This window comes from Mustela nivalis (genome assembly GCF_964662115.1).
Source record: "Mustela nivalis genome assembly, chromosome: 17".
Classification (NCBI taxonomy): Eukaryota; Metazoa; Chordata; class Mammalia; order Carnivora; family Mustelidae; genus Mustela; species Mustela nivalis.
The window spans coordinates 40,350,863-40,376,572 of record NC_139036.1 but is presented as its reverse complement, the minus strand read 5'-3'; the positions used below and the strand labels follow the sequence as shown (position 1 = coordinate 40,376,572).

At 37.6% G+C, this 25,710-nt stretch overlaps 1 protein-coding gene across 3 annotated transcripts in view; it reads left to right on the top strand.

The window, feature by feature from the left end:
- Nucleotides 1-25,710, top strand: part of FBXL20 (F-box and leucine rich repeat protein 20) — a 93,624-nt gene that overhangs the window by 48,630 nt on the left and 19,284 nt on the right. For all 3 annotated transcript variants that reach the window (XM_082704977.1, XM_082704978.1, XM_082704979.1), the window contains 5 exons: nucleotides 5,715-5,776; nucleotides 18,719-18,773; nucleotides 21,284-21,358; nucleotides 23,426-23,520; nucleotides 24,043-24,111. In XM_082704977.1, the coding sequence (XP_082561103.1) occupies nucleotides 5,715-5,776; nucleotides 18,719-18,773; nucleotides 21,284-21,358; nucleotides 23,426-23,520; nucleotides 24,043-24,111 (356 nt within the window). The remainder of the gene's footprint in view (nucleotides 1-5,714; nucleotides 5,777-18,718; nucleotides 18,774-21,283; nucleotides 21,359-23,425; nucleotides 23,521-24,042; nucleotides 24,112-25,710) is intronic.

Here is a 25,710-nt window from a genome sequence, read left to right as displayed (position 1 = left end):
TCTTTACTGTATAGAGTTAAAACTTGCTTTGAATTATAAAATGTGTCATAAACCATAAAAGATGCTTTTGATTTTAATTGTAAAAAATTAAAATTAGGGGCGCCTGGGTGGCTCAGTGGGTTAAGCCGCTGCCTTCGGCTCAGGTCATGATCTCAGGGTCCTGGGATCGAGTCCCGCATCGGGCTCTCTGCTCAGCAGGGAGCCTGCTTCCCTCTCTCTCTCTCTCTCTGCCTGCCTCTCCGACTACTTGTGATTTCTCTCTGTCAAATAAATAAATAAAATCTTTAAAAAAAAATTAAAATTAATTTTAACTGTCCTAAATTCAGAAGTATTAAAACACAAAAATAAAAAAAATTTAACTGTGGAAAAATACATATAACATAAAATTTGCCATCTTAATCATTTTTAAGAGCACAGTACACTCACAATGTTTGTGTAACCTCCAGGAGTCTTCATCTTGCAAAACAGATGATACCTCTTAAAATCTAAAATAATGTAAGTAAATTTAGCTGCATGTATTGGAGTCCCAAATTAAATGTGGCTTAAATATGATAGAAGTTTCTTTTTCTGTCATATAAATTCCAGAGGCATGGTGTCTCTACAGTCTTCTGTAGGCTTTTTCTAGTTTTGTGCTTATCTTTAAAACTGTGGCTTTCAGCTTCATGATACAGGATGGAATTTGGTCATCCTAACCACATTTCAAGCAGCTTGGGAAGGAGTAAGAAGGGGCACATCTTCTCTCTTGAAGGTCACTCTGGAATTAAACACATAACTTTTTCTTCCATCCTGTTGGCCAGAACTTAATGACCTGGCATTATGTAGCTTCCAAGAGAAGTAAAGTCATCTTACCATACAGCCATATACTAGCTAAAAGTTGGGAGTTAAGTTACTCTTCTATAGAGCTAAATCAGATCTTTTTAATTTTTGAAGTTGGGAACTATACTCCAGTTGAACCAGCAGGGGTCACTGTTGAGCAAGTACTTTGTTTCTTTTATTTAACGTACCTGCCATTACATTTCTCACTATATAATTTATAGAAAAGCAATTATAGTTTTATACAAAGCAACTATAAATGCTAATGTATGACAAAACACATCACTTAGATTTTTAAGAATGTTCTATCCCTAGATAAATGCTATGCAGTTTCTGTCTGTTTGTTCAGGGGATGGTGTTCTCCCATGAAACAATTCTAATTGTTTTTGACAGCCTTTATATTTTGGATGAAAAAACAAAAGTTTGGATTCAGCTGAAATAGTAAAATACCTAAAACGTATATTGAAATGTTTATTTTACCAGCAGCACCCTGAACTGGAGCAGGAGCCATATGGGTTTCCTAGAAAACATTTAAAATTATTGTGTCTACCTCTAGGAGTATTTTCTAACTTCCATTGTTATGTCACTTTAAATAATGAAATATTCTGATTATTTTATAGAACTGTAATTCTATCTTTTAACTTTTTTTTTTTTTTTTTTTTTTTTTTTTTTAGTAGGCTCCGTACCCAGAATGGAGCCCAATATAGGACTCAATCTTATGACCCTGAGATCAAGACCCGAGCTGAAATCCCAAGTCAGATGTTTAACCAGCTGAGCCACCCAGGCACCCCTAGATTAAATCCTGAGATTTGCAATCTGCTTCATCTGGTCCATTGGTTATCAAACTTCGGGAAGCATTGGTGTCACCTGAAGGACTTCTTAAACTGCAGATTGCCCTTCTTTCTTTCCACCTCCTCACCCCATTTTTGATATTAATGGGTCTGGGGTATAGCCCAAGAATTTGTACTTCTGATAAAGTCCCACTTGATGCTAATGCTATTGGCCAGATGACCACAGGTTTTGAACCATGGATCTTTTTCTTTCTTGGAATGTTGGAGTAGACTGTATATGTCCACAAGGGAGAGGGGGAATATGTAAATCTGGACAGATGTCCTATAAGCCTGGTGTTTGCCAGATCCTCTGAGGACACTGTTTTTCCCCTCACTTACTTTCATGCTTCCACAGATACAACACCACTTGTCTTTTTTTTTTTTTTTCTTAGTTTTTTTTTTTTTTTTAAGATTTATTCCTTTGAGAGAGTGAGAGTGTGTGTGCATATGCACAGTGAGGGAGGGGCAGACAAGCTAACCCCATAGGGACCCTGTGCTGGGTTTGATCCCTAGGGCCTGCGAATCGTGACCTGAGCTGAAACTATTCAGTTTATATAGACTGATGCAAGAAAAGAAATTAGTTGTTGGATGTGATTTTTGTTCCTTTTTATATCTAGAGTTTGGAAGTCATGTGAATTACATATCTCAGGTTTATATTTTCTAACAGTTTAATTACTGTGTATATTCAAGTGAGCAAAGTGCCCTGTGAGGCGAGATGTGTAGCATTTAATAAATATACTTTGAGTATACAAGATAAAGAGCGTAGCATTTCTGGGGCACCTGGGTGCCTCAGTGGGTTAAGCCTCTGCCTTTGGCTCAGGTCATGATCTCAGGGTCCTGGGATCGAGTCCCACATCGGGGTCTCTGCTCTGTGGGGAGCTTGCTTCCCTTTCTCTCTCTCTGCCTGCCTCTCTGCCTAATTGTGCTCTCTTTCATTCTATCAAATAAATAAATAAAAGCTTAAAAAAAAGAGCTTAGCATTTCTAATATATAAATGATTGTCCTTTTGTGAAATTGAGTTGGGCAGAGTCTAGTAGATTGGGTGTTGAGTGAGTCTGTTTTGTACTTAAATTTTTTTCCAAATATTTTAAGCTTAAGATACATGTTGTGTGCTATCTAACTCTGAAAAGTCTCCCAGGTCTCTTTTTGATACTTTAGTTTTCTTTGTAAGACATTGTTATTTATGTCATCAACCTTTGATTATTCAACTTTTTTTTTTTAAAGTATTCAGCTTTTTAAATGAGTTATAATTACCCCCTGTGTTCTATTCTCTAAATATGCCCAGAGAGGAGTGATCATGGTGTAGCATCTTAGAGATGTGAGAAGAACTTAAACTCGTTTAGAAGGAAATATGATAGCTTCATTTTGAAAGATTGCCTTATAGAAGGAGGATATGATTTTTTAATAGCTTCCACTAATGGTTAGAAATTATAGGAAAGCAGATTATTCTTTAATGTCATATAATTTCCTAAAACATGTCACTGTCAGTCAACAGCATTACTCTTTTTTTTTTTAAAGATTTTATTTATTTATTTGACAGAGAGAGATCATAAGTAGACAGAGAGGCAGGCAGAGAGAGAGATAGAGGGAAGCAAGAACAATCATTTATATATTAGAAATGCTAAGCTCTTTTTTTTTTTAAAGCTTTTATTTATTTATTTGATAGAATGACAGAGATCACAATTAGGCAGAGAGGCAGGCAGAGAGAGAGAAAGGGAAGCAAGCTCCCCACAGAGCAGAAACCCCGATGTGGGACTCGATCCCAGGACCCTGAGATCATGACCTGAGCCGAAGGCAGCAGCTTAACCCACTGAGCCATCCAGGCACCCCAACAGCATTACTTTTATTACAAGATTTTCTTCTGCACTGAAACTTGATAGAGTCCAGCTTTCCATCACCAAGTCCTTGTTGCTGCTTCAAATATCCTTCTTTTCTCCATTTTGTTTTGTTTTTTTAATTTTCACCAGCCTTGGAGATCTCATCATCTTTTCTTTTCTTTCTTTTTTTTTTAAAGATTTTATTTATTTATTTGACAGAAGGAGAGAGATCACAAGTAGGCGGAGAGGCAGGCAGAGAGAGAGGAGGAAGCAGGCTCCCTGCTGAGCAAAGAGCCCGACATGGGGCTCGATCCCAGGACCCTGGGATCATGACCTGAGCTAAAGGCAGAGGCTTAACCCACTGAGCCACCCAGGTGCCCCTCTCGTCATCTTTTCTTTCTTTCTTTTTTTTTTTTTTTAAAGATTTTATTTATTTGTCAGAGAGAGAAAGAGCGAGAGCGAGCACAGGCAGACAGAGTGGAAGGCAGAGTCAGAGGGAGAAGCAGGCTCCCCGCGGAGCTAGGAGTCCTGGGACTCGATCCCAGGACGCTGGGATCATGACCTAAGCCGAAGGCAGCTGCTTAACCAACTGAGCCACCCAGGCGTCCCTCGTCATCTTTTCTTGAACTATAATTTCAATGTATTCTTAGCTTATGTCCCTACTACCAGTCCAGAGTTTAATTTCTTTAGGTTTCTCTTCTCTTCTCTACAGGATTATTTCATATTTCTAGCCTGGTATACAGGTTTCCTTCATGACCAAACCCCACTGTTCACAGTTCAGTGTACTAAGTTCCTACTATGTGTTGGGCCCTGTGCTCAGTCCTGGAAATATGTTGGCAGATATGAAAGTCATGGTCCCTTCTGTCACAGAGCTTTCCATGTAACTGGAGGGTAGGTTGTTAATAGTTCTCTTTTTTAAAGTCTATTGTAAATACTCTTTGAATGTCTGAGATTGAGGGGGAAGTACATTCTTTCCACTACGTTCCTATCCCTTTACTTTTTCTACTTTGAATCATGAAATGCTAAGGCTTTCATGTATGAGTCCATGCTTTTAAACATCTTATCTTCCCCTTTTTTCCTTGTTAATTAACTTCTGGCCTTCCTTTAAGATGTCAGGTGTGGGGAGACTTAGTTATTTCTTCCCTTGCTCTCATATTACCTCTTTCATTTATCTCTAATAATAAAGTACTCACTTTCTGTGTTCATTGTAGAGCTAGCGCTCCTGAAGTACAGAGATATCATCTCCTTTTCTTTGTATCTCTTTCCCTATAAGAGTGCCTGATTTGGGGCACCATTAAGCAGATGCTTAATGCCTGAGCCACCCAAGCCATCTGTGGCTCAGGTCATGATCCCAGGGTCCTGGAATCCCTCCTTGGCGGGAAGCCTGCTTCTCCCTCTCCCACTCCCCCTGCTTGTGTTCTCTCTCTCTCTCTCTCTGTCAATTAATAATCTTTTAAAAAAGAAAGTAGTTGTCTTTAAAAAAAAAAGAAAGAAAGATTGTCTAATTTGGGTTCCTGGGTGGCTCAGTGGGTTGAGCTCAGGTCATGATCTCAGGGTCTTAGATCAAGTCCCACATCTGGGCTCTCTGCTTAGCAGGGAGCCTGCTCTCCCCATCCCCCTGCCTTCCTCTGCCTACTTGTGATCTCTCTCTGTCAATAAATAAATGAAATCTTTAAAAAAAATAAATAATAGGAATCCTTGTGGGTTATCTGATTAATTTGTTAAATGATCACTTGCGTGCATCAAGGAAGCATGTGGTGGTGGTCATGAAGCATTACCAGTTTTCTGCATGTTAAGTAAAATCAGAATGTTCCCTATCCTAGGATGGTTTCCAAACACCTCCTTGAACAAGTAAATATGACTTAGATTTGGAGAATCACCTCATCTTAATTTTTAAATGGTCACTGTGCAGTGATGTGATTTTAAGCACATAAATCTTTTGCAATTCTGTTTCTTTACAAGAAAATGAAGATTAAGAATAGTATGAAGACTTAGTACATTAGTACATGAAAAATACTTAAAATAATACCTACTACCTAATGTCATGCTTCTGATTGCTGTTAATTTTTTCTAAAGACAGGGAACAAATTAAATGTCTCAAAAATGTTTTTCAGCCCAAAGAGTCCCTAAAAATATTACTTCAGCTTATAATATCCCCTATACTTATTCACCTCTCTTTTTAGAGGACTGTCTCTAAACTTTGAGTTGAATGTAATAAAATGTTAAGTAACACTAAGTGATTTTGTTTTTGCAGATGTTCTCAAATAGTGATGAAGCTGTAATCAATAAAAAACTTCCCAAAGAACTCCTATTGCGGTAAGTCTGAGTGCTAATTTTAATTTGGTGTTGTGTGTGTGTCATATTTACCTATTTAAAAATTTTTAGACTTACTGCTAATTTTCCTGTATGTAAAGGAACTGGATTATCTGAATTTGTAAATTTATTGATTCTTTTGTTTAAAGGTTTGACTCTACATTTTCTATATATGAATCAAAATTTTAAATGTTTAAATTCTCCTACCTGATTTGTACCTATATATGATTTTGTTTACTAGTTTTCCCTTGCTTTACTTTTGTATATAATGTACATAATGTATATAAGAGATCATATATTTTATTTTATTATAATGCTGATTTTTTAAAAAGATTTTATTATTTGCAGAGAGAGATACAGCGAGAGAGGGAACACAAGTAGGGGGAGTGGGAGAGAGAGAAAAGCAGGCTTCCCGCTGAGCAGGGAGTCAGATGCAGGGCTCAATCCCAGGACCCTGGGATCATAACCTGAGCCAAAGGCGGACGCTTAATGACTGAGCCACCCAGGCACCCCAGATCTTTTTTTAAGTGATTCTAGTCCATCCCTTTGCCTCGTTTCCTGTTCCCAACATCAAATATGTCCATGAAATGACTTGTATTTGTGACAAAATATCACATATACTGAGGAACTGTAGAGAAGAGTTACAGCCTTTTACTTTAGTTAAAAAGGTGGGGACACATGACTGGCTCAGTTGGTGGAGCATGAGACTCTTGATGTTAGGGTTGGTTGTAAGTCCAAGCCCCATGTTGGGTGTACTTAAAAATAAAATCTTTTTTTTAAAAAAGGGGAGTAATGTGGTAAAAGTTATTTGAAGCTTTTTCTTATATTACAGTTATAACTTTATCCTCCTTATTTTTAACATGTAGAAATTACATTTGGGATCACCCACAAAATAAAATACATAGCCCCCAATTTATATACATCTAACCTAGGAATTGCCTAGGAAAAAAACTATGGGAGTTATTTTCAGTGCCCATTATTTGGGTTTTTGTTTGTTTTTTTTTTAAGATTTTATTCATTTATCTGGGAGCAAGAGAGAGCACAAGTTGGAGGAGAGGCAGAGAGAGAAGCAGACTCCCCACAGAACATGGAGCCCAGTGGGGGACTCGAACCCAGGACCCTGAGATCATGACCAGAGTCAGAGTCGGATGCTTAACTGAGCCATCGAGATGCCCTTATTTGGGCACTTAATTATGCTCTTCTTTGTTCACTAATGACTTAGAAAGAAAGGTACAGGAGCACCTGGGTGGCTTGGTGGGTTAAGGCCTCTGCCTTTGGCTCAGGTCAGGCTCAGGTTGTGATCCAGGGGTCCTGGGATCCCGCTGCACATCAGGCTCTCTGCTCAGTGGGAAGCCTGCTTCACCTTCTCTCTCTGCCTGCCTCTCTGCCTACTTGTGATCTCTGTCAAATAAATAAAATCTTAAAAAAAAGAAAGAAAGAAAGGTACATTTTCTTTTGCAAATGTTAGAAGTTAACAAGTTGTACTGAAGGGCATCTGCCTCTTAATCTTAGCTGCTACTGCTCCAGCCCATAACCAGCCCAGTCCCTGCTCAAGGTGGAAAGTAATTTCATGCTAGTGCTGGTGAAGAAGAGAATTCCTGGCATTTCTAGGGATTTGCATATCTAAGGCCTTCACTGTTTTGCAAGTACCTTACAAGCAGGGACTGTTTTCTTATACATCTTCATGTAATACCTTATACATTAGAGATACTAAGAAAAAATAACAGAATTGAACTTGGAATGGATTTTTTTCATGGAAACAATGCTTTTGTACATGCTGGTTTACTATAGTAGAAATAACAGCAATATACCCTAGGGTACCCAGGGCTATTGGAGAATGTATCCTGGATAAATTTTAGCCATCTTAAGGAGAAATCTTTTTTTAATTATTTATTTTTAAAGATTTTATTTATTTATTTATTTGACACAGGGAGAGATCACAAGTAGGCAGAGAGGCAGGCAGAGAGAGAGAGGAAGAAACAGGTTCCCTGCCAAGCAGAGAGCCTGACGCGGGACTTGATCCTAGGACCTTGAGATCATGACCTGAGCCGAAGGCAGAGGCTTAACCCACTGAGCCACCCAGGCACCCTTAAGGAGAAATATTTTTAAACAGGTTATGTTCTTAATGCTATTATAAACTGAGTACACTAAGACATACTTCAATTTTTTTATAATGGCATTATTTTGGACCAAAATAGTTTACCTAAAGACTCAGTAGGATTCAGGGAAATTATTTGATTCTTTGGTATTTAGTTGCCTGCTATTTTGGTTTACATTTTTATATTTTACTAGAGTTTTATTCCATGGAAGACAGACATAAAGGCCACATACCATGTAATTCCACTTATATGAAATATCCAGGATAGACAGATCCATGGAGATAGAGGTTGCCAGGGGCTGTGTTGAGGGTTGATAGGGAGTGACTGCTAATGGGTGTAGGGTTTCTTTGGGAGTGATGAAATATTCTGAAATTAGATAGTGACCATGGCTGCACAACATTGTGGTTATACTAAAAATCACTGAATAGTGTACTTTAAAAGGGTAAATTTCATGGAATGTGAATTCCCTCTAATATATATATTGTTTTCTATATTTTCGGCTTACAGTAATTTATAATAAAAATTTTAATAATACACTTGTAATAAAATATGTAATTATGTAATATGTTTTTATTTATTATATAATTTAAAATAAAAAATGCAGGGGCACCTGGGTGGCTCAGTTGGTTAAGCATCTGACTTCAGCTCCGGTGGTGATCCCAGTGTCCTGAGATTGAGTTCTGCATTGGGCTCCCATGTTCAGTGGGGAGTCTTCTTTTCCCTCTGCTGCACCCCCCACTCACTCTCTCTTTTTTTTAAATAAATAAAGTCTTCAAAAAAAATTCAGCCCCTATGATAAACAAATACAATCTACAGCTTTATTTTATGTTGTGTATGTTCAATTATTCTTCAGCCGTATCCCAATCTTGGTGATTTATTGTAGCAAAGGTTTTGTGGATATTTTCTTTGATGCTGGTATCTCTTCCTTTAGATGCAGTCAGTCCCAAAGATAGCATGAAGGGTAGACTAAGATGACTTCTTAAGTGGGTGATTTGTAGTCTTCTGTCTGTTAAGAGTGACCCCACTTTTTAGGCATTTCTTCATAACCGTTAGCTTACCAGTGGTTACCTCTAATGCAGTAGTATTGAAGAAGCAGGTAATTTAGTCCATACTTGTTTATTTAACAAAAACGTTTTTTTGCTGAAGAGAAGAACAACAAATAGAAAATTGTTACAGTAATCTTTATTGGCGAAACTGATGGCCTGAACGCCACTGTAGTGATGGGCTCTGTCAAGAGATTTTTAAGAGCTGGGATTGACAGTATATTGCTGATTGATTTGATGTGTTGCAAATGAGGGTATTGGGAAGGAGGCAAGGATGGTGCCCTAGGTTTTTGCTTTCTGCCAAGTGGATGGTGGGAATATTCACTAAGATAAAGAAAATAGGAGGAAGAACAGGGTTAATTGACAGAAAATAATGAAAATTATTTCAGTTCGGGTACCTGTGGATATCCAGGTGGTGATGCCAAAAGGCAGATGTATATACAGTTCTCAAGCTTAGCAGCATGATTTAAAATTCATAGAACAGTAAGAAATTGTGTATATTTAGCTCTTTTTGGATTTACTGGTGCCCATGGAAATAAAGAAAACAGGAAAAAAATACGAAGCCTCTTTGACACTGAAATGAAGAGCTTTGGGGCCAAAACATCATATACCCTAGAGGGTATCCTGTAGATGGCAACCTTTGGGTCAGGTTTCCAGCCAGGCTCAGTCATGACACCAGGTGTCATCACCTGACGATCAATGTGGTAAGAACTGTGTGGAAAAGAGCTGTGTATGCGGATGTTGAGGTTTGGCTGTATGTCCACATAATTGTACTCTTACGGGCGCCTGGGTGGCTCAGTGGGTTAAGCTGCTGCCTTCGGCTCAGGTCATGATCTCAGGGTCCTGGGATCGAGTCCCGCATCAGGCTCTCTGCTCAGCAGGGAGCCTGCTTCCTCCTCTCTCTCTGCCTGCCTCTCTGCCTATTTGTGATCTCTCTCTGTCAAATAAATAAATAAAATCTTTTAAAAAAAAATTGTACTCTTACACATTCTTTCTCTTAGCTTAAATGTTCTATATTAAGGTAGTTGAACTCTTTTGATGTAGCAATGTTTCAGGCATCTCTTAATCTAATATATATGTAAGTCAGTATGTCAGCTATAAACTCTGAAACCCATTTTATTTTTATTTATTAATTTAATTTGTCTCCAGATTACTTGAGATGGCTTGGATCAGGAGCAAATATAAGAAATAAAAATGAGGGACGCCTGGGTGGCTCAGTTGGTTAAGCAGCTGCCTTCGGCTCAGGTCATGATCCCGGCGTCCTGGGATCGAGTCCCACATCGGGCTCCTTGCTCAGCAGGGAGCCTGCTTCTCCCTCTGCCTCTGTCTGCCATTCTGTCTGCCTGTGCTCGCTCTCTCCCTCTCTCTCTCTCTGATAAATAAATAAAATCTTTAAAAAAAAAGAAATAAAAATGAACTGAGGACCATGACATATATTTTTTTGAAGTAGAAAACCAAAGCCAGAAAGGAAACACATGTAGCCTTGTAAGAGTTTACACAATTACTATAGGTCATTCTCACATTTAGCTTTGAATTTTTTGGTAGCATAAATGAAATTTTATTCTTTTTTTTTTTTTAAGATTTTATTTATTTATTTGACAGACAGAGATCACAAGTAGGCAGAGAGGCAGGCAGAGAGAGAGGGGAAAGCAGGTTCCCCACTGAGCAAAAGCAGGCTCCCCACTCCCCAATTTGGGGCTTAATCCCTGGATCCTGGGATCATGACCTGAGCCGAAGGCAGAGGCTTAAACCACTGAGCCACCCGGCGCCCTGAAATTTTATTCTTAACAGAAAAGAAGAAATATATATATTATACCATAAAATCAGAGCTCTTTCTAGCACTACTTTCTAAGAGATATTTCTCAAATGAGACTCTGCTTATAGTTTGTGGATAAAGTTACATAGAAAATCCAGTCACAGGAGCGCCTGGGTGGCTCAGTTGGTTAAGCCTCTGCCTGCTCATTGGGGAGCCTGCTTCTCCCTCTCCCTCTGCCTGCCACTCCCCCTGCTTGTGCTTACTCTCTCTTTCTCTGTGTGTCAAATAAGTAAATAAAATCTATTTAAAAAAAAAAAAAAAAAGAGAAAATCCAGTCACAGATTTCATATGGTCACGGCTTCTGGCACCTTTGTAATAGTTAAAAAACAAAATAATAACATGTAAAAATGAATGCATGCTTCTGACAGTCCAGTTGATCCAAGGTTGCTTTTGGCTGCAAGTAATGGAAACTCTGAAATGGGCTTAAACAGTAAGGGAAGTTATTTCATGCAAAAGGAAATAAAAAGATCAGGCTGCCTACATGCCAGGATTAACTGATTGAGGGGATTCACAGTGTCATCAGCAATTTTTGGTCTGTTCTGCTAGAATCAGCATCAGCTTGGTCCTAAAAGCTCTTTTCTTCACTGCCATAGGATAGATGCCAGTGAATATTGGATCAACATGTGTCTTTGTTCACTCTGAGGGGAGAGATAGGCAGCCTTTATACTCCAAATAAAGCCTCTTCTCAGATCTTATCAGCCCAAATTGGCTTAGGCCTGAACCAATCTCTGTGGCAGGTTTGGACTAATGAACTGAGCTGAAGTGGAGGCTGGAGAGTCAATTACAGTGCTTACCACAGATAGAATATAGCATCCTTAAAGGAATCATGAATGTCCTTCAGTCTTTTATAAATCTCACTTACCTTAGCTGGAATTTTCATAAGATTAGGGTAGCACAAGGATTATATTTTTTACGACATCCTTTATTCAGAATATCTTTAGCTGCGCATGGATGATTGAGTCCTGTACTTCAGACCAGGTGAACAAGTAGATTTGTCATCCTTTGATGGGAAATAAAAGGCCTAACCAAGACTTCACCCCAAGAAAGCCCTACCCTACTTTCACATTAAGTTTTATTTCCCAAGGAAAAATTACAAACTTTCCAGCGTGTAAAAATTTCCAACATGTCAAAAAATGGTTAATGAAATGCTCAAAATGCTGTACTGCGGAGCATAGCTAAGATGATTTTTGTTTAGAAAGTTTTCATAGAAGGTGATACTGCCATTTGCTCAACAGAGTCACATACACAAAAAATCTCATTAAAATTCTTATAGAGCTTCTTATTTAGAGAGACAGAACCTTCCTGTCAACTCAGTCTAGTTAATAATTTAAGTAGTTGTTACTCTTACACCTGAGGAACTAAGTGATTTGGTGTGCTACATGGGATAACCGGGTATGAGTAGATTAGGTTTGCATAATTTCTGCTCAGTATAATCGTGGTTAAATAGATAACTGTAAGTAGCTGGATAGAAGAGCAGTTGTCTGATGCGTCCTCTCCAGATTTGTAACAATAAGATCATTTAAAAAATACCCAGGATACTTATTATTCTATTCTTAATGGCCAGGGGTGTGCATCTGGTTTATTTAGGAGTATTTTTGCATTGAGATTCAGGTTAAAAAGGAGCCAAAATGCACAGCCCTAATTTAAGATGCTGATGATGTTCTGATCTCGTGGTGGTTATGTCTGCCAACTCTGATTCACTTCGAATATGGAAGATGTGGTCTTTATGTTCACGTTAATAACCAAGTATGTATAGAGAGCTCTTAAAATTTAATCTGTAGTGGATTCTTGTCTAAAGAGTTAAAGCTCTTGTCCATGATAGCTACAGGTAACATGCAATGCTTTTAGCAGAATTCTCCACCAGACAATGGATAATAACCGTAATGTTAAAATTGTACCTGAAGTCCTCTCACTTAGAGCAGGGGCCTAGTAAACCTGCATCTGTAATTTGATAATAAAGACACTAGCATACAGTTTTAATGAACAGTTCCTGCAAACTGATGGTCTCCTGTGAGGAATAAGACGTTTCCAATTTTGAAAATCTGGGGTAGTTTCTGTCAGACAGTAGGCAAGTAAGTATCAGAACCCTAAATTAAGGGGTGCCTGGGTGCCTCACTGTAAGTGTCTGTCTTCTGCTCAGGGTTCTGGGATCAAGTCCCACATTTGGCTCCCTGCTCAGTGGGGAGCTTGCTTCTCTTTCTCCTCTGCTGCTCCCCCATTTGTGATCTCTCACTCACTCTCTCTTTCAAATAAATAAATAAAATCTTAAAAAAAAAAATCTACTCTAAGTTCAGCAGGACTTAACACATCTTGTGGCCAGAGATCTTCATCTAGTGCCTTTAAAATTTTTTAACAAATAATATATAAATTTCCCATTAGCCTAACACTTTGAAAAATACAAAGAAGTAAACAGCTGGCTGCTAATCCCTGCTCTTTCAGTATCCCCCCCACCACACACAAAAAGTGCCTATTCTCTACTCCAAAGGTAGCAGATATATCCACTTATATCTGGATATATTATATGTATAATACTTGCATACATGTCTTCATGTATCCATATTTTTTTAGACATGAAAACATATACTCTTCTACAATTTGTTTTTGTTTCTGTCATTTAATAATCATTGATCTCTTTTTAGATCAGTTTATGTACCTCTACCTCATTCTTTCAAAAAGCAGCTATGTACAGTAGTTCATGGACTCTATCACATTTAAGCATTTTTGTTTATAGGTATTGTTTGTTTCTTTTCATTATTTCAAATAATGCTGCCATGAACATTCTGTAAACCATTTTTACTCCTACTTTTGCTGTAGGTTGTAATATGTATATTTTTAATTTTAATGGACACTGTCAAATTACTCTGCAAAAAAGATGTACTTATAGATATCCCCATTACAGGAATGGAATTATCCAGTTATAGAGAACCATACTGTAGGTAACCATATCCCAAAATCTACTTTCAGTATAGATGATTTTTAATTAAAGATTTTTATTATTTATTTATTTGACAGACAGAGATCACAACTAGGTAGAAAGGCAGGCAGTGGGGTGGGTGGGGGCAGCAGGCTCCCTGCTGAGCAGAGAGCAGATGTGGGGCTCCACTAGGACCCTGGTCATGACCTGAGCAGAAGGCAGAGGCATAACCCACTGAACCACCCAGGCGCCCCTACATTCAGTATTGATTTTAACAGCCAGTTCCCATGTTCTCTTCCAGGGATTTAGTATTAAGGATTTGAGGGGTTTTGTTTGTTTGTTTGTACAGCAGTGTTTTATGTGCAATTAGACCCTGTTTTCTTCCATAACATCTTTTTGCTTCCTGGTATTCTTTATCAAGTGTGTGGAAGGCGAGGTTTACTTTGCTTAAACCTGGGCAGCCTAAAGCCAGTCCCAGTTTTTCAATAGTCTCTTGATAAGAGATGTGGAAAGGCTTTTATTAAAGTAATCAAGAACATCCTTAGACAATAACAGACGATTCATTCCATCTCAGTTTTCTTATCTCTTTGATCTTAACCATATATGGTTATCAGGGTCAGGAGTTGGAGCCTCATGGGCCTGGAGCCTACTTTAACCCACTGAGCCACCCAGGCGCCCCTGGAGCCTACTTTAAAAAAAAGAAAAAAGTACAACCATAGTGATGTGACAAATCGTACATTATGAAATGCCTGCCACAGTAAGTGTTGTTATCATGCATCACTTAACCATTCTGGTTATAGATGTAGACATCTCAGGAGGATTTATGTAAAAGGTTAAAGTGTATTGAAAAGGACCATTGTCAACACGATCTAAGGTAGTTAGTCTGAAGATGATGAAAAGCAGGAAGGTGCTCAGTATAATGTAGTTTTATTATGCTGGCTTATTATATAGATGCTGTACGTAAATATTTATACAGGTACTGTCTTTTTTTTTAATTAAAGTTTACATAATGATGTTTGGAAGGATAAATGCTCATTTTAAGCCCCTCACCACCACCCCCCCAAAAAAAATCACTCTGGCTAAAACCCTGGCAGCCCATCCCACCAGTTCTTATATTTGGGTTTCTTTTTTCTTTTTAAAAGATTTTATTTATTTATTTGACAGAGAGAGACACAGTGAGAGAGGGAAACAAGCAGGGGGAGTGGGAGAAGGAGAAGCATGCTTCCCACTGAGCAGGGAGCCTGATGTGGGGCTGGAGCCCAGGACCCTGGGATCATGACCTGAGCTAAAGGCAGACGCTCAATGACTGAGCCACTCAGGTTCCCCATATATTTGGGTTTCTAAAGATGATTAGCGCCACTATCAAATATGTAGAATAAGTAGAAATCAAAGTTTACAAAATAATAGCAGACACTCAGACGGATGGATTTAGTATGAAGTGGTAGAAGGGACTTAAGCATTGAGGCTTAATTCATCTAACTAGTGAGCCGAATCAGGACTGGAAAGATCAAGCTCTTTTTACTGAATACAGGAGCATAGTGGCTATATTTGTCTTCTCTCTTTTTGATGTACTGTAATGTCAAAATTCAGGTGAAAACCGAACTCATTTGGAATCTTAATATTCAGAGCCCCAGGCAGTACTTTTTAAGAATGGAATTAGGATTGCCAAGATGTGTGCTTCAGAGGCTCCTAGGTCTGCATTTGGCCTTCACCCTGATGTTCCATGTCTGTGTATCATGCTTCCTTTTGCGGGGAAAAAGTTATTATAGTCTAACTAGGATCGTTACCTGTAAAGTTGCTACCTGTGTCCTCCCAGGTGTAATATTGTATTTACACAAATTGCTCAGGGGTTAGTGATAAATTTACAGAAACAGGATCTTTCAATTATGAAATTCCACATAAAGGTACCATATAGCAGAAGACAGGAAAAGGCAGGGGCATTTTAGCAATTCAGGGATGTTTGTTGCATAAGAAAAACTTACTGTTTTAGGAATTAAGGTACCTAAGTTGGTGATATCTATATTTATTTGGAAGTGGTTAGTAATCTGTATTGAAGAAGATGGGAGATTGATTGTATAAAAGCCAGTTATTCGGGTGGGAGCAGGGCCACCTGCTAGCTGGAACAAGAAAGGTACCCAGTCTTCCCTCTAGGGACAGATACACAAAGGGTGATATGCAGTACAGTAGAATATTTTTTAGAGATTTTATTTATTTATTTTAAAGATTTATTTATTTATTTATTTATTTTTAAAGATTTTATTTATTTATTTGAGAGAGAGACAGGGAGAGAGAGCATGAGCGAGGAGAAGGTCAGAGGGAGAAGCAGACTCCCCATGGAGCTTGGAGCCTGATGCGGGACTCGATCCCGGGACTCTGGGACTCAGGGATCATGACCTGAGCAGTCGTCCAACCAACTGAGCCATCCAGGCATCCCAGATTTGTTTGTTTAGAGAGCACGAGGAGGCAGAGGGAGAGGGAGAGAGAATCTCAAGTGGACTCCCTACTGAACAGGGAGCCTGAGGTGGGGCTCAATGAAACCAGAGTTGGCTGCTTTACCAACTGCTGAGCCACCCATGCACCCCTACAGCAGAATATTATGTAGCATTAGGAGGGAAATTCTGTGACATGTTACATACTAAGTGAAATAAGCCAGTTACAAAAGGACAAATACTGGGACGCCTGGATGGCTCAATTGATTGAGTGTCTGACTATTGATTTTGGCTCAGGTTATGATCTTGGAGTCGTGAGATCAAGCCCAGCAGACTCCTCAGAGAATGTGGAGTCTGCTTCAGATTATCTGTCTTCCTCTCCCTCTGCTCCACCCTTTGCCTGCTTGGTCTCTTTCTAAAATAAATAAATCTTAGGGGCACTTGGGTGGCTCATTGGGTTAAGCCTCTGCCTTTGGCCCAGGTAATGATCTCAGAATCCTGGGATCAAGCCCCGCATTGGAGCTGAGCGGGTAGCCAGCTTCCCCCTCTCTCTCTGCCTGCCTCTCTGCCTACCCTCTCTCTCTCTCTCTAATAAATAAAATCTTTTAAAATAAATAAATCTTTTTTAAAAATCACACAAAAGAACAAATACCGTATGTTTCCCCTCATATGATGTACCTAGAGTAGCCAAATTCATAGACAAAGAAAGTACAGTAGTAGTAGTTGCTAGGAGCTAGGAGAAAGGGGATTGAAGAGTTAATTGTTTAATATATATGGAGTTTTATTTTGGAGAGATGAAAAAGTTCTAGAGATGGATGACGGTAATGGTTGCACAATGGTGTGAATGTACTTAATGCCACAGAACTGTACACTTAAGAATGATTAAAATAGGGGCCCTTGGGGGGCTCAGTGGGTTAGGACCCCTGCCTTCGGCTCGGGTCATGATCCCAGGGTTCTGGGATCGAGCCCCGTGTCATTGGGCTCTCTGCTCAACCGGAGGCCTGCTTTCCCTTCCTCTTTCTCTGCCTGCCTCTCTGCCTACTTGTAATCTGTCTGTCAAATAAATAAATAAATCTTAAAAAAAAAAAAAAGAATGATTACAATAGCAGATTTTATGTTGTGTATATTTTATCCAAATAACAAAAAAATTAAAAAGCCAAATATTTACAAAATGCACATCACTATTTGTCTGATGTAACTATTTAAGTTTTTTATTTTTTGTTTTTTTTTTTTAGAGAGAGAAGGAACATGTGAGGGGGTGGGGGGCAGAGAGAATCTTAAGTAGGCTCCACGTCCAGTGTGGAGGCCAACCCAGAGCTGGGTCTCTTATGACTCTTGAGATCATGACATGAGCCAAAATCACGAGTCCTGCTTAACCGGCTGAGTCACTCGGTGTCCCTTGTCTGATGTAATTATTAACTGAGTTTATTCCAAGTTCCAAAATGTGACTGATAGCCTCTAATCACTAAGCAACAAAATTTTGTTCTTTTAGGCTAATTCAGAAGGTTTTAACACTTAAAGTATTATGGAAGAAAAAATCTGGCCTTCATTCTCCAAATTAATGTTTCCTGACCTCCCTTTTGTAACATCCTAGGTATCTCTAGTTATCTCAAGGAATTTATAAAATTCTTAAGACAAAATTTAAATCTTTGAAGCACATGCTATATATTATATTGCCTCTTACAGATCTTAACTTATTCAGAATAAACTGACCTTTATTTTATTTTATTTTTTTTTAAAGATTTTATTTATTTATTTGACAGACAGAGATCACAAGTAGGCAGAGGGGCAGGCATAGAGAGAGAGAGAGAGGGAAGCAGGCTTCCTGCGGAGCAGGGAGCCCGATGCGGGGCTCGATCCCAGGACCCTGATATCATGACCCGAGCCAAAGGCAGCAGCCCAAACCACTGAGCCACCCAGGCGCCCCATAAACTGACCGTTAAAGGGTGCTGATAAGTAAAGAGAACTTTAAACAGATGTGACCCATTCATTTATTACCAGGATGCTCTGACCTGCCTTTACAGGTTGCTTATAGTGTAGAGAGTTATGACACTTTAAGCAAATCCGTTATTTCAAATAATAATAATGCGACAAAGTAAATATTTAACTTAGTTAAATATATTTATTAGTTAACTATAAGACTGAGAATAATTCTGGGCAGTGTTTCCTGACAGTGATTAGATGAGTTTTATAATTTCCTGAATTAGAATTAAATATATAGAGATTTAACATAGTTATTAATTTTTAGATATTACTATATTATTTAATCTTTTTTCCTTCATAACTGTAAAATTCTTTATAAAGTTACCTCCCCTAGTCGTCTTTGATGACCAGAAGTGTGAAAATTTTATTTTTTTTTTACTTTTAACAAATTTTAACAAATCGTATCAGTTAGAATATTTTATTATCCCTTGATACCAGTTCATTTGAACTTGTGCGGTGCTTAATATGTACATTCTCAAGTAAAAGATTACTTTCTCTTTCAATGTTTTATGTGGGCATCGTTATGTTGTAAGTTGTCCCCTGCTTTTTGTATTTGTTGAAAAGAATTCCCTTTTCATATATGTATTTACATTGGTATTTTTAGGTAAAAATCAAGAGAAATACTGTATCATATAATAAAATTTGTCTCCTTCTCTTTTAGGATATTTTCTTTTCTGGATGTTGTTACTTTGTGTCGCTGTGCTCAGGTCTCCAGGGTAAGAATGGTTGAGATTATTCTAGGGGTACCCCTTCCTGATGCTGATGATGTCAGCCTCTCTAGTAGGCAAACCGTTTACTTCAGATGTTAGTTGTATGTTATGTTTCAGAGGATGGTATTTTATGCATGGCATTCCCAAATTCTGCAGTGGCCGTCTGCAATTTGTACTGTCTCTAACTTTAATTTTTTGGAAATCTTAACTATTTGTAAAATGCAAACAGAGGAAACATTTTTAAGGAAAAGATATTAAACATGCAAATCAAAAGAATAGGCTCTACTCAGAATTGTAATAAAATAGTGTTTCATTGTTTTTCTAGTTCATTTTATGTGCACACACACCCACACACACAGAAGGCTCAGGGCTCTAATTCTCATGTTATTTCCCTGTATTGCTTTCCTCAAAAGATAATAGCTAGAATATAATTTATTTTAAAATTATAGGGCAAACCAGATTCCATTCTTAAAGTCAAATTTTAATTTCACTTAATTATCTATTTTTTATGATAAAACTGAAACATAATCTTATTGGCTGCCACTAACAAAGAATAGATTCTGTGTTGTGGGAATATTGCTTTCTCTTTTGTAATACAGATCTATAATGATTAACTTACAGTGAGTGAGCACATGCAATCATCATTTTTTTTAATAAACCAGACAGTGGCTTTTTGCTTGTTCATTTAATAAATACTGAGAAACTACTGGGTATGAGATATAGTCCTAAGTGCTGGATATGGAACAGGTTTATACCATACTGTGTTTATCTTTGTAGCTGTGAACAGGTTTTCAAATAACCAATACTACTCCCCTCAAAAAAACCCCACGAAACTTGCCATAGAAAATTCACCGTGTCTTGCTAACTTTAAGGTAATTTCTGCATCCCAAAAGCCATACTAAATCAGTGTATCAGCTACTCTGGAAACGGTCAGTAATATTTTGGTGATTTTTTTCTTCATGACTTTTTTGTCCCTTGTATTTGTGCTATGGATATGGCTAATACAAATGAATAGGGTTTCCTTAATATCTCCATCTGAAGCTGAGGTCATCATTGAAAACATACCGAGGCCAGTATCTTAACTTTTTTGTTTAGTTGCAGTCTCATCTCATGGGTGTTGATTTTAGCGAATTTTAATTGTTTTCATTTGTAGGTTCCTCTTCCCTATTAATGTTTTAACTTAAAGGAAAGAACACCCAGTTTTCATTAAATCTGGAGAATTGGTACATCAGTAGTTATGCTATTGTTCTCTACTTAAAGTATTTAACGAATTAGTTAAAAAAAAAAGACTCTAGAAAGGACCTTGTGATTCCTAATTTTAGTCTCAGGTTGTCATGTTTCCTTACTGGAGAAAGTAAGAAAATGACAAATATCAAATCAAACCAGAAGTATATTAAGCCTAAGAATCTAGTAAACATGCGTTTTATCTTTTGTCTCACATGGCTAGCCATTTAAGAAACCATGAGACCACAAAAAGAAAAGCAACATTAACTCCTGAGAAAACCTTAAAGGTTTCCAGAGTAATAACTTTATTTACCCTCATACTCCTGACATATTTCTGGTAGATTGTGTGACACCCTGGGGCTTACAAGGATATTCAGTTTCCTTATTAGTATCTCAGTATTGACTCCATGTAGTAGTCTACATGTAGAAGTCTCTTACTACTACATGTAGTAGTAATAGATAATATTCTAATATTGTAGTAAGAGATAATATTCTAAGTTTATAGGTCAATAATATTAAGACTTTTGTTTGCACTTTAATAAGGAAAACTTTTAAAGGCTTTCTCATTAAAATGTGATTCAAAGTCAAGTCTTATTGGAGTCGTTTTTTCTAATCCTGAAAAGTAGAAATTCTTGCCTCTCTTTAGCCTAATTGGAGAAATGTATGAGAAGTCTTAAATGATCACTGTTTTAAGATTTCTACCAACTCAAGATAGAGGGAAAGATGACCAGTTGAGAAACATGCCTCAGTGAGGAAGAGGAAAGCAATAAGATTCTGTCTTGAATGTGAAGAAACGAGGGTGTCTTTTCTAAGTCCCAGGTCACTGTATCAGTTTCAAGTCTGACCAAGTGATTGTGGATGGCAACTATGTGTATTGAACATGGCCGTATTCAGAGTATTTTACTCTTTGGTTTTACCTCATCTTGCTCTTCGTTGAAGGATGGCGTAAGAGACTTGTTTTTCATCTCCAGAAGTATCTCATTTGGAGATCAAAAACTAAATTTTCCAGTTAGAAAAGAGTTTCTGGCTAGGATACTTATCAGACTGTCCTCTTCTGACATCCCCTCCCCCCACCCCCACCCCAGCTGCTGGTTTCTGTATCTGTTCATTTATGATATAATCTAATTGAATAAAATATGAATCAGAGACTAGGCAGACCTTTTGGGGGTTAATGGTGGAGGGCTGAGAAGTTTTTTGGTCAATTTCTTTTATTAGTTTGAATTGTGAACTTGAATATTCCTGGTTTTCCCTCTTGAGCTTCTGCTCATTTTTTCTCTTTTTCTTCAAAACAGGCCTGGAATGTTCTGGCTCTGGATGGCAGTAACTGGCAGCGGATTGACCTGTTTGATTTCCAGAGGGATATTGAGGTATAATTATGTGATGTGTGGCCCCATTTCTCATGTTAGAATGTAATTACAGCATGGAACAGATTAGCCCCAACCATATAAATCTCCTTTCCCTGGAGAGAGAAACTATTAATTTCAGTGCATCTGAACTTCATGGGAACCAGCAGCTTCAGATTTTGAGAACAAGCAGAACTATTTTACTGATGGAATACTAAATGATTTAGTATTAAAAGGACTAGACATTTTTTCCTTTATTTTTGTGGTGGAAATGTGAACATGCATTTGCTCTTTTAAGGAAGTCTTTATATTTGCTTTTTGAAGAATGAATAGAGGGGCACCTGGGTGGTTCAGTCGTTAAGCATCTGCCTTCGGCTCAGGTCATGATCCCAGGGTCCTGGGATTGAGCCCCACGTTGGACTTCTGTTCAGTGGAGTTTCTGCTTCTTTCTCTTCCACTCCTCTGCTTGTGTTTCCTCTCTTGCTGTGTCTCTGTCAAATAAATAAATAAAATCTTTTAAAAAAAGAGAGATGAAGAATGAATAGAGTTAACAGTTTTTTGGGAAATGGTATTTGCATAAATTCTAATTAAGATGAGCATTTGGCTTTGGGGGAGCCTACAGACAATTTTTATGGAGAATGAAAAAAGAATAAAGCCAAAGTCATTTAATGAAGTATTTTTACTGGGGAGAGATTTTTTTTTTCCCCTTCTCATTTCTTCCTCATTATTTCATCTCTTAGTATAGCCTATTATCTCTAAAAGAGAGAAGGATAATAGCTTAAACTTAAATTATTTTAACATGAACCTGAATTCTGTGGTCCTTGATTTTCTTGTCAGAAGAGTGAAAACAATAGCTCCTCATTGTATTATAAGGATAAAATGAGATTTAGATTTAAAACATTTTTAAGTTCCAGGGAACTTGTCTTGAGGATCCATATAAGAAGTTTCTCAAAGCCTCACATGAACTTTCCATTAGAAACGGAACTTTCGGGGCGCCTGGGTGGCTCAGTGGGTTAAAGCCTCTCTCTGCCTTTGGCTCGGGTCATGATCCCAGGATCCTGAGGAGAGCCTGCTTCCCTTCCTCTCTCTCCCTGCCTCACTGCCTACTTGTGATCTCTGTCAAATAAATAAATAAAATCTTAAAAAAAAAAAAAAAAAGAAATGGAACTTTCCATTTCTACAGAAAGTGCTTTTTTTTTTTAAATTTATTTAAAGATTTTATTTATTTATTTGACAGGCAGAGATTACAAGTAGGCAGAGAGGCAGGCAGAGAGAGAGAGGAGGAAGCAGGCTCCCTGCTGAGCAGAGAGCCATGCGGGGCTCGATCCCAGGACTCTGGGACCATGACCTGAGCCGAAGGCAGAGGCTTTAACCCACTGAGCCACCCAGGCACCCCCAGAAAGTGCTTTTAAAATAATACTCACTGATATCTTGCTGGATTCTCATGTTTTTCACAACTGCCTAATCTTCATGGATATAAATATCTGTTTAAAACAACATGACCCACAAAATCATTCAATATATATATCATTCTATATATGTATAGATATATATCCTATATATCTATAAATCATTCTATATATCCATATAAATGTTTAAAACATTTATATGGATATATTATTTAAAACATTATATGGATATAAATGTCTAAAACAACATGACCCACAAAATCATTCAACAAGCTTCTGTTAAGTGTCCATTGAGTTTCCGCTGTATTTAGAATGCTGTAGTAAACACTTGGGGGAGGATTCGGAAGCAATAAAGATAGCTGCTAATGTCCTTCAGTAGCTACAGGAGGGCAGTCTGCGTTAGTATAGTAGCCTAGGAAGTGCAGAGCACCATTTCCTCAACTGCAGAGTGTCTCTCAAATAGCAGAATGCATAATACAGGGTGTAAGCCTGTTTCAGGTAGATGAGTTGATCACTGTTTTCTCAAAGTAAGTTGGAATTTCTTTCTTGCATTAGATTTTGAAAACAAGTAGAAGCTTTTTCTTTGCTTATAAATTATTTAAAAACAAAGATGTGTTCTTTTCAAAAACAATGTGGTGCCTTAATTTTCTGTTTTGTATTGTTTACCTGTCTTTTTTTACAGGGCCGGGTAGTGGAGAATATTTCAAAAAGATGTGGGGGCTTTTTACGAAAGTTAAGTCTTCGTGGGTGTCTTGGAGTAGGAGACAATGCATTAAGGTAAGAACGTAACTATTGATTAATTGATGTTCTTGGCTGAATTAAGGAACAGCACTATTTCACCCAGAAAAAGCTAAAACAATTTTTATATTCTTAAGCTCTTCAGAACCCAAACATACATATGTTGCTTATAACACAAAAATAGCCAGTTTGGGGATGTATGGTTTTGAGAATAAAACAAGAATAAGTATCCCCATCAAAAGCCAGATTCCTCATATCATAAATGGCTATTTTGGAGCCTTGAGTAAATTTTTTTTTTAATGTGTTGACTAAGAGTTAGGTTAATTTTAACCTTGGTTGACACACTAACCTTGGTCAGTATTTAAAAGTTTGTGGTAGAAAATGAATATATTTGTAATGTGAGCTAGTTTTGTACAAATATCCGGTATTACCAATAGTAATATCTTTTATTATTTTTTGTAATGCCCCAATAGTAATATCTTTTATTATTTTTTGTAATGCCTAGAATTATGCCCATTTCTTTTCACATCTTTAACTTAACTTTGTTTCTTTCCTGTAAAGGACTTTTGCACAAAATTGTAGGAACATTGAAGTACTGAATCTAAATGGATGTACAAAGACAACAGATGCGTAAGTATTTTATGTTTTAGAAGGGTAAGTCATAGCCCCTTGTGTCCTGCCTATACTAGCTTTAAGTGTGGGCACTTAAATACATTTAGCAAATTTTCATCTTACAGAGGGAAGATATTTTAAAAGGAAAAGACATTAAAATGGAAATGACGTAAGAAACTTGTTTTGGAATCTGGCCCAAATTTTATCTTGATATTTAAAGTGAAACTTAAAAATTGTAGACCATGCAGTAGAGATATTAATAATACAAATTACTAGGACTATTTATATTTCAAGATACTAATAGGTTTCATTCAAAAAACAAGGTAAACAGGAATGCCTGGATGGCTCAGTCATTTGAGCATTGATTTTGCCTCTGGTCTGATCTCAGGATCCTGGGATTGACCCCCACCCCCAACCCATGGGGCTCTGTGCTCACTGGGGAGTCTGCTTGTCCCTTTGCCCTCCTCCCTGCCTGTACTCTTTCTCTCACAAGTAAATAAATAAAATTTGTAAAAAAAAAAAAAAAAAAAAAAAATAGTAAACAGATAATTCTATTAAAAAGATATAAAACCTTACATAATTAAGCAACTTGTAATAATATTGAGCATATATTAAATGACCCTTTAAGTGTACTATGTCTGTGTCAGTTACAATATAAATGAAATCAGTCCTTCATCCTTGAGAGCTTACTATCACAGATATAAGAGACATGGAAGATAGACTTAAAAAACATTCAGCACCCCCCTCCCCAAATTCAGTTTCAGGCTATCTGTTGGTAATAAGATGTATCAGATAACACTTAAAATTGCATAGGGAAATTGTTTCCTATTTTAAGGTGCAATGAAGCAGTTAGAAAGCATGTTTATACAGGGTGGGGTCAGGATTATTCAGGGAATGTTCCTGTTCAAAAAAGGCCTCATGGAGATGGGATCTTTATAATTGCTTTAATAAAGGAAAGTGGAAGACACTCCAGACACAGGGTACAGTTTATTTCATTCCTTTCTTTGAGGTCACAACATTGTTAACTTTTAGTATAAGAAGGTGTCTGAAAGACAAGAACTATGGTTATTAATTCTACTGTGGTAGAATCACAAGAATACTTGTAATAGTAAGCAAGTATTATTTCTGTGAATTGATTTAACCCTTTAACATGAGAAATAAATCTAACCCCTCCCCTAACTATGACTTTATACTGGTAGTCCACCTTTACTTCAGATAAATTACCTGTTTATTTTTTTCTCCTGAATACTTAATGTTACAGAGATAAAGAATCTGACTAGTTTGGTATCTAGACAAATGACATACGATTTATACTTTTTTTTAGGAATCTATCCTATAAACCAAAGATAAACTGACGAAAATATGGTATAATTTATATATGAAGCTATTCACTTTTATTGTTTGTAATAACAAATACTGCAATATTTTTTTTAAGATTTTATTTACTTACTTGACAGAGAGCAGGAGAGCACAGGTCAGGGGAGCTGCAGGCAGACAGAAAGAGAGAAGCAGGCCCCCCACTAAATAAGGAGCCCAATGTGGGGGCTTGATCCTAGGACCCTGGCATCATGACCTGAGCCAAAGACAGTTGTTTAAGCAACTGTACCACCCACGTGC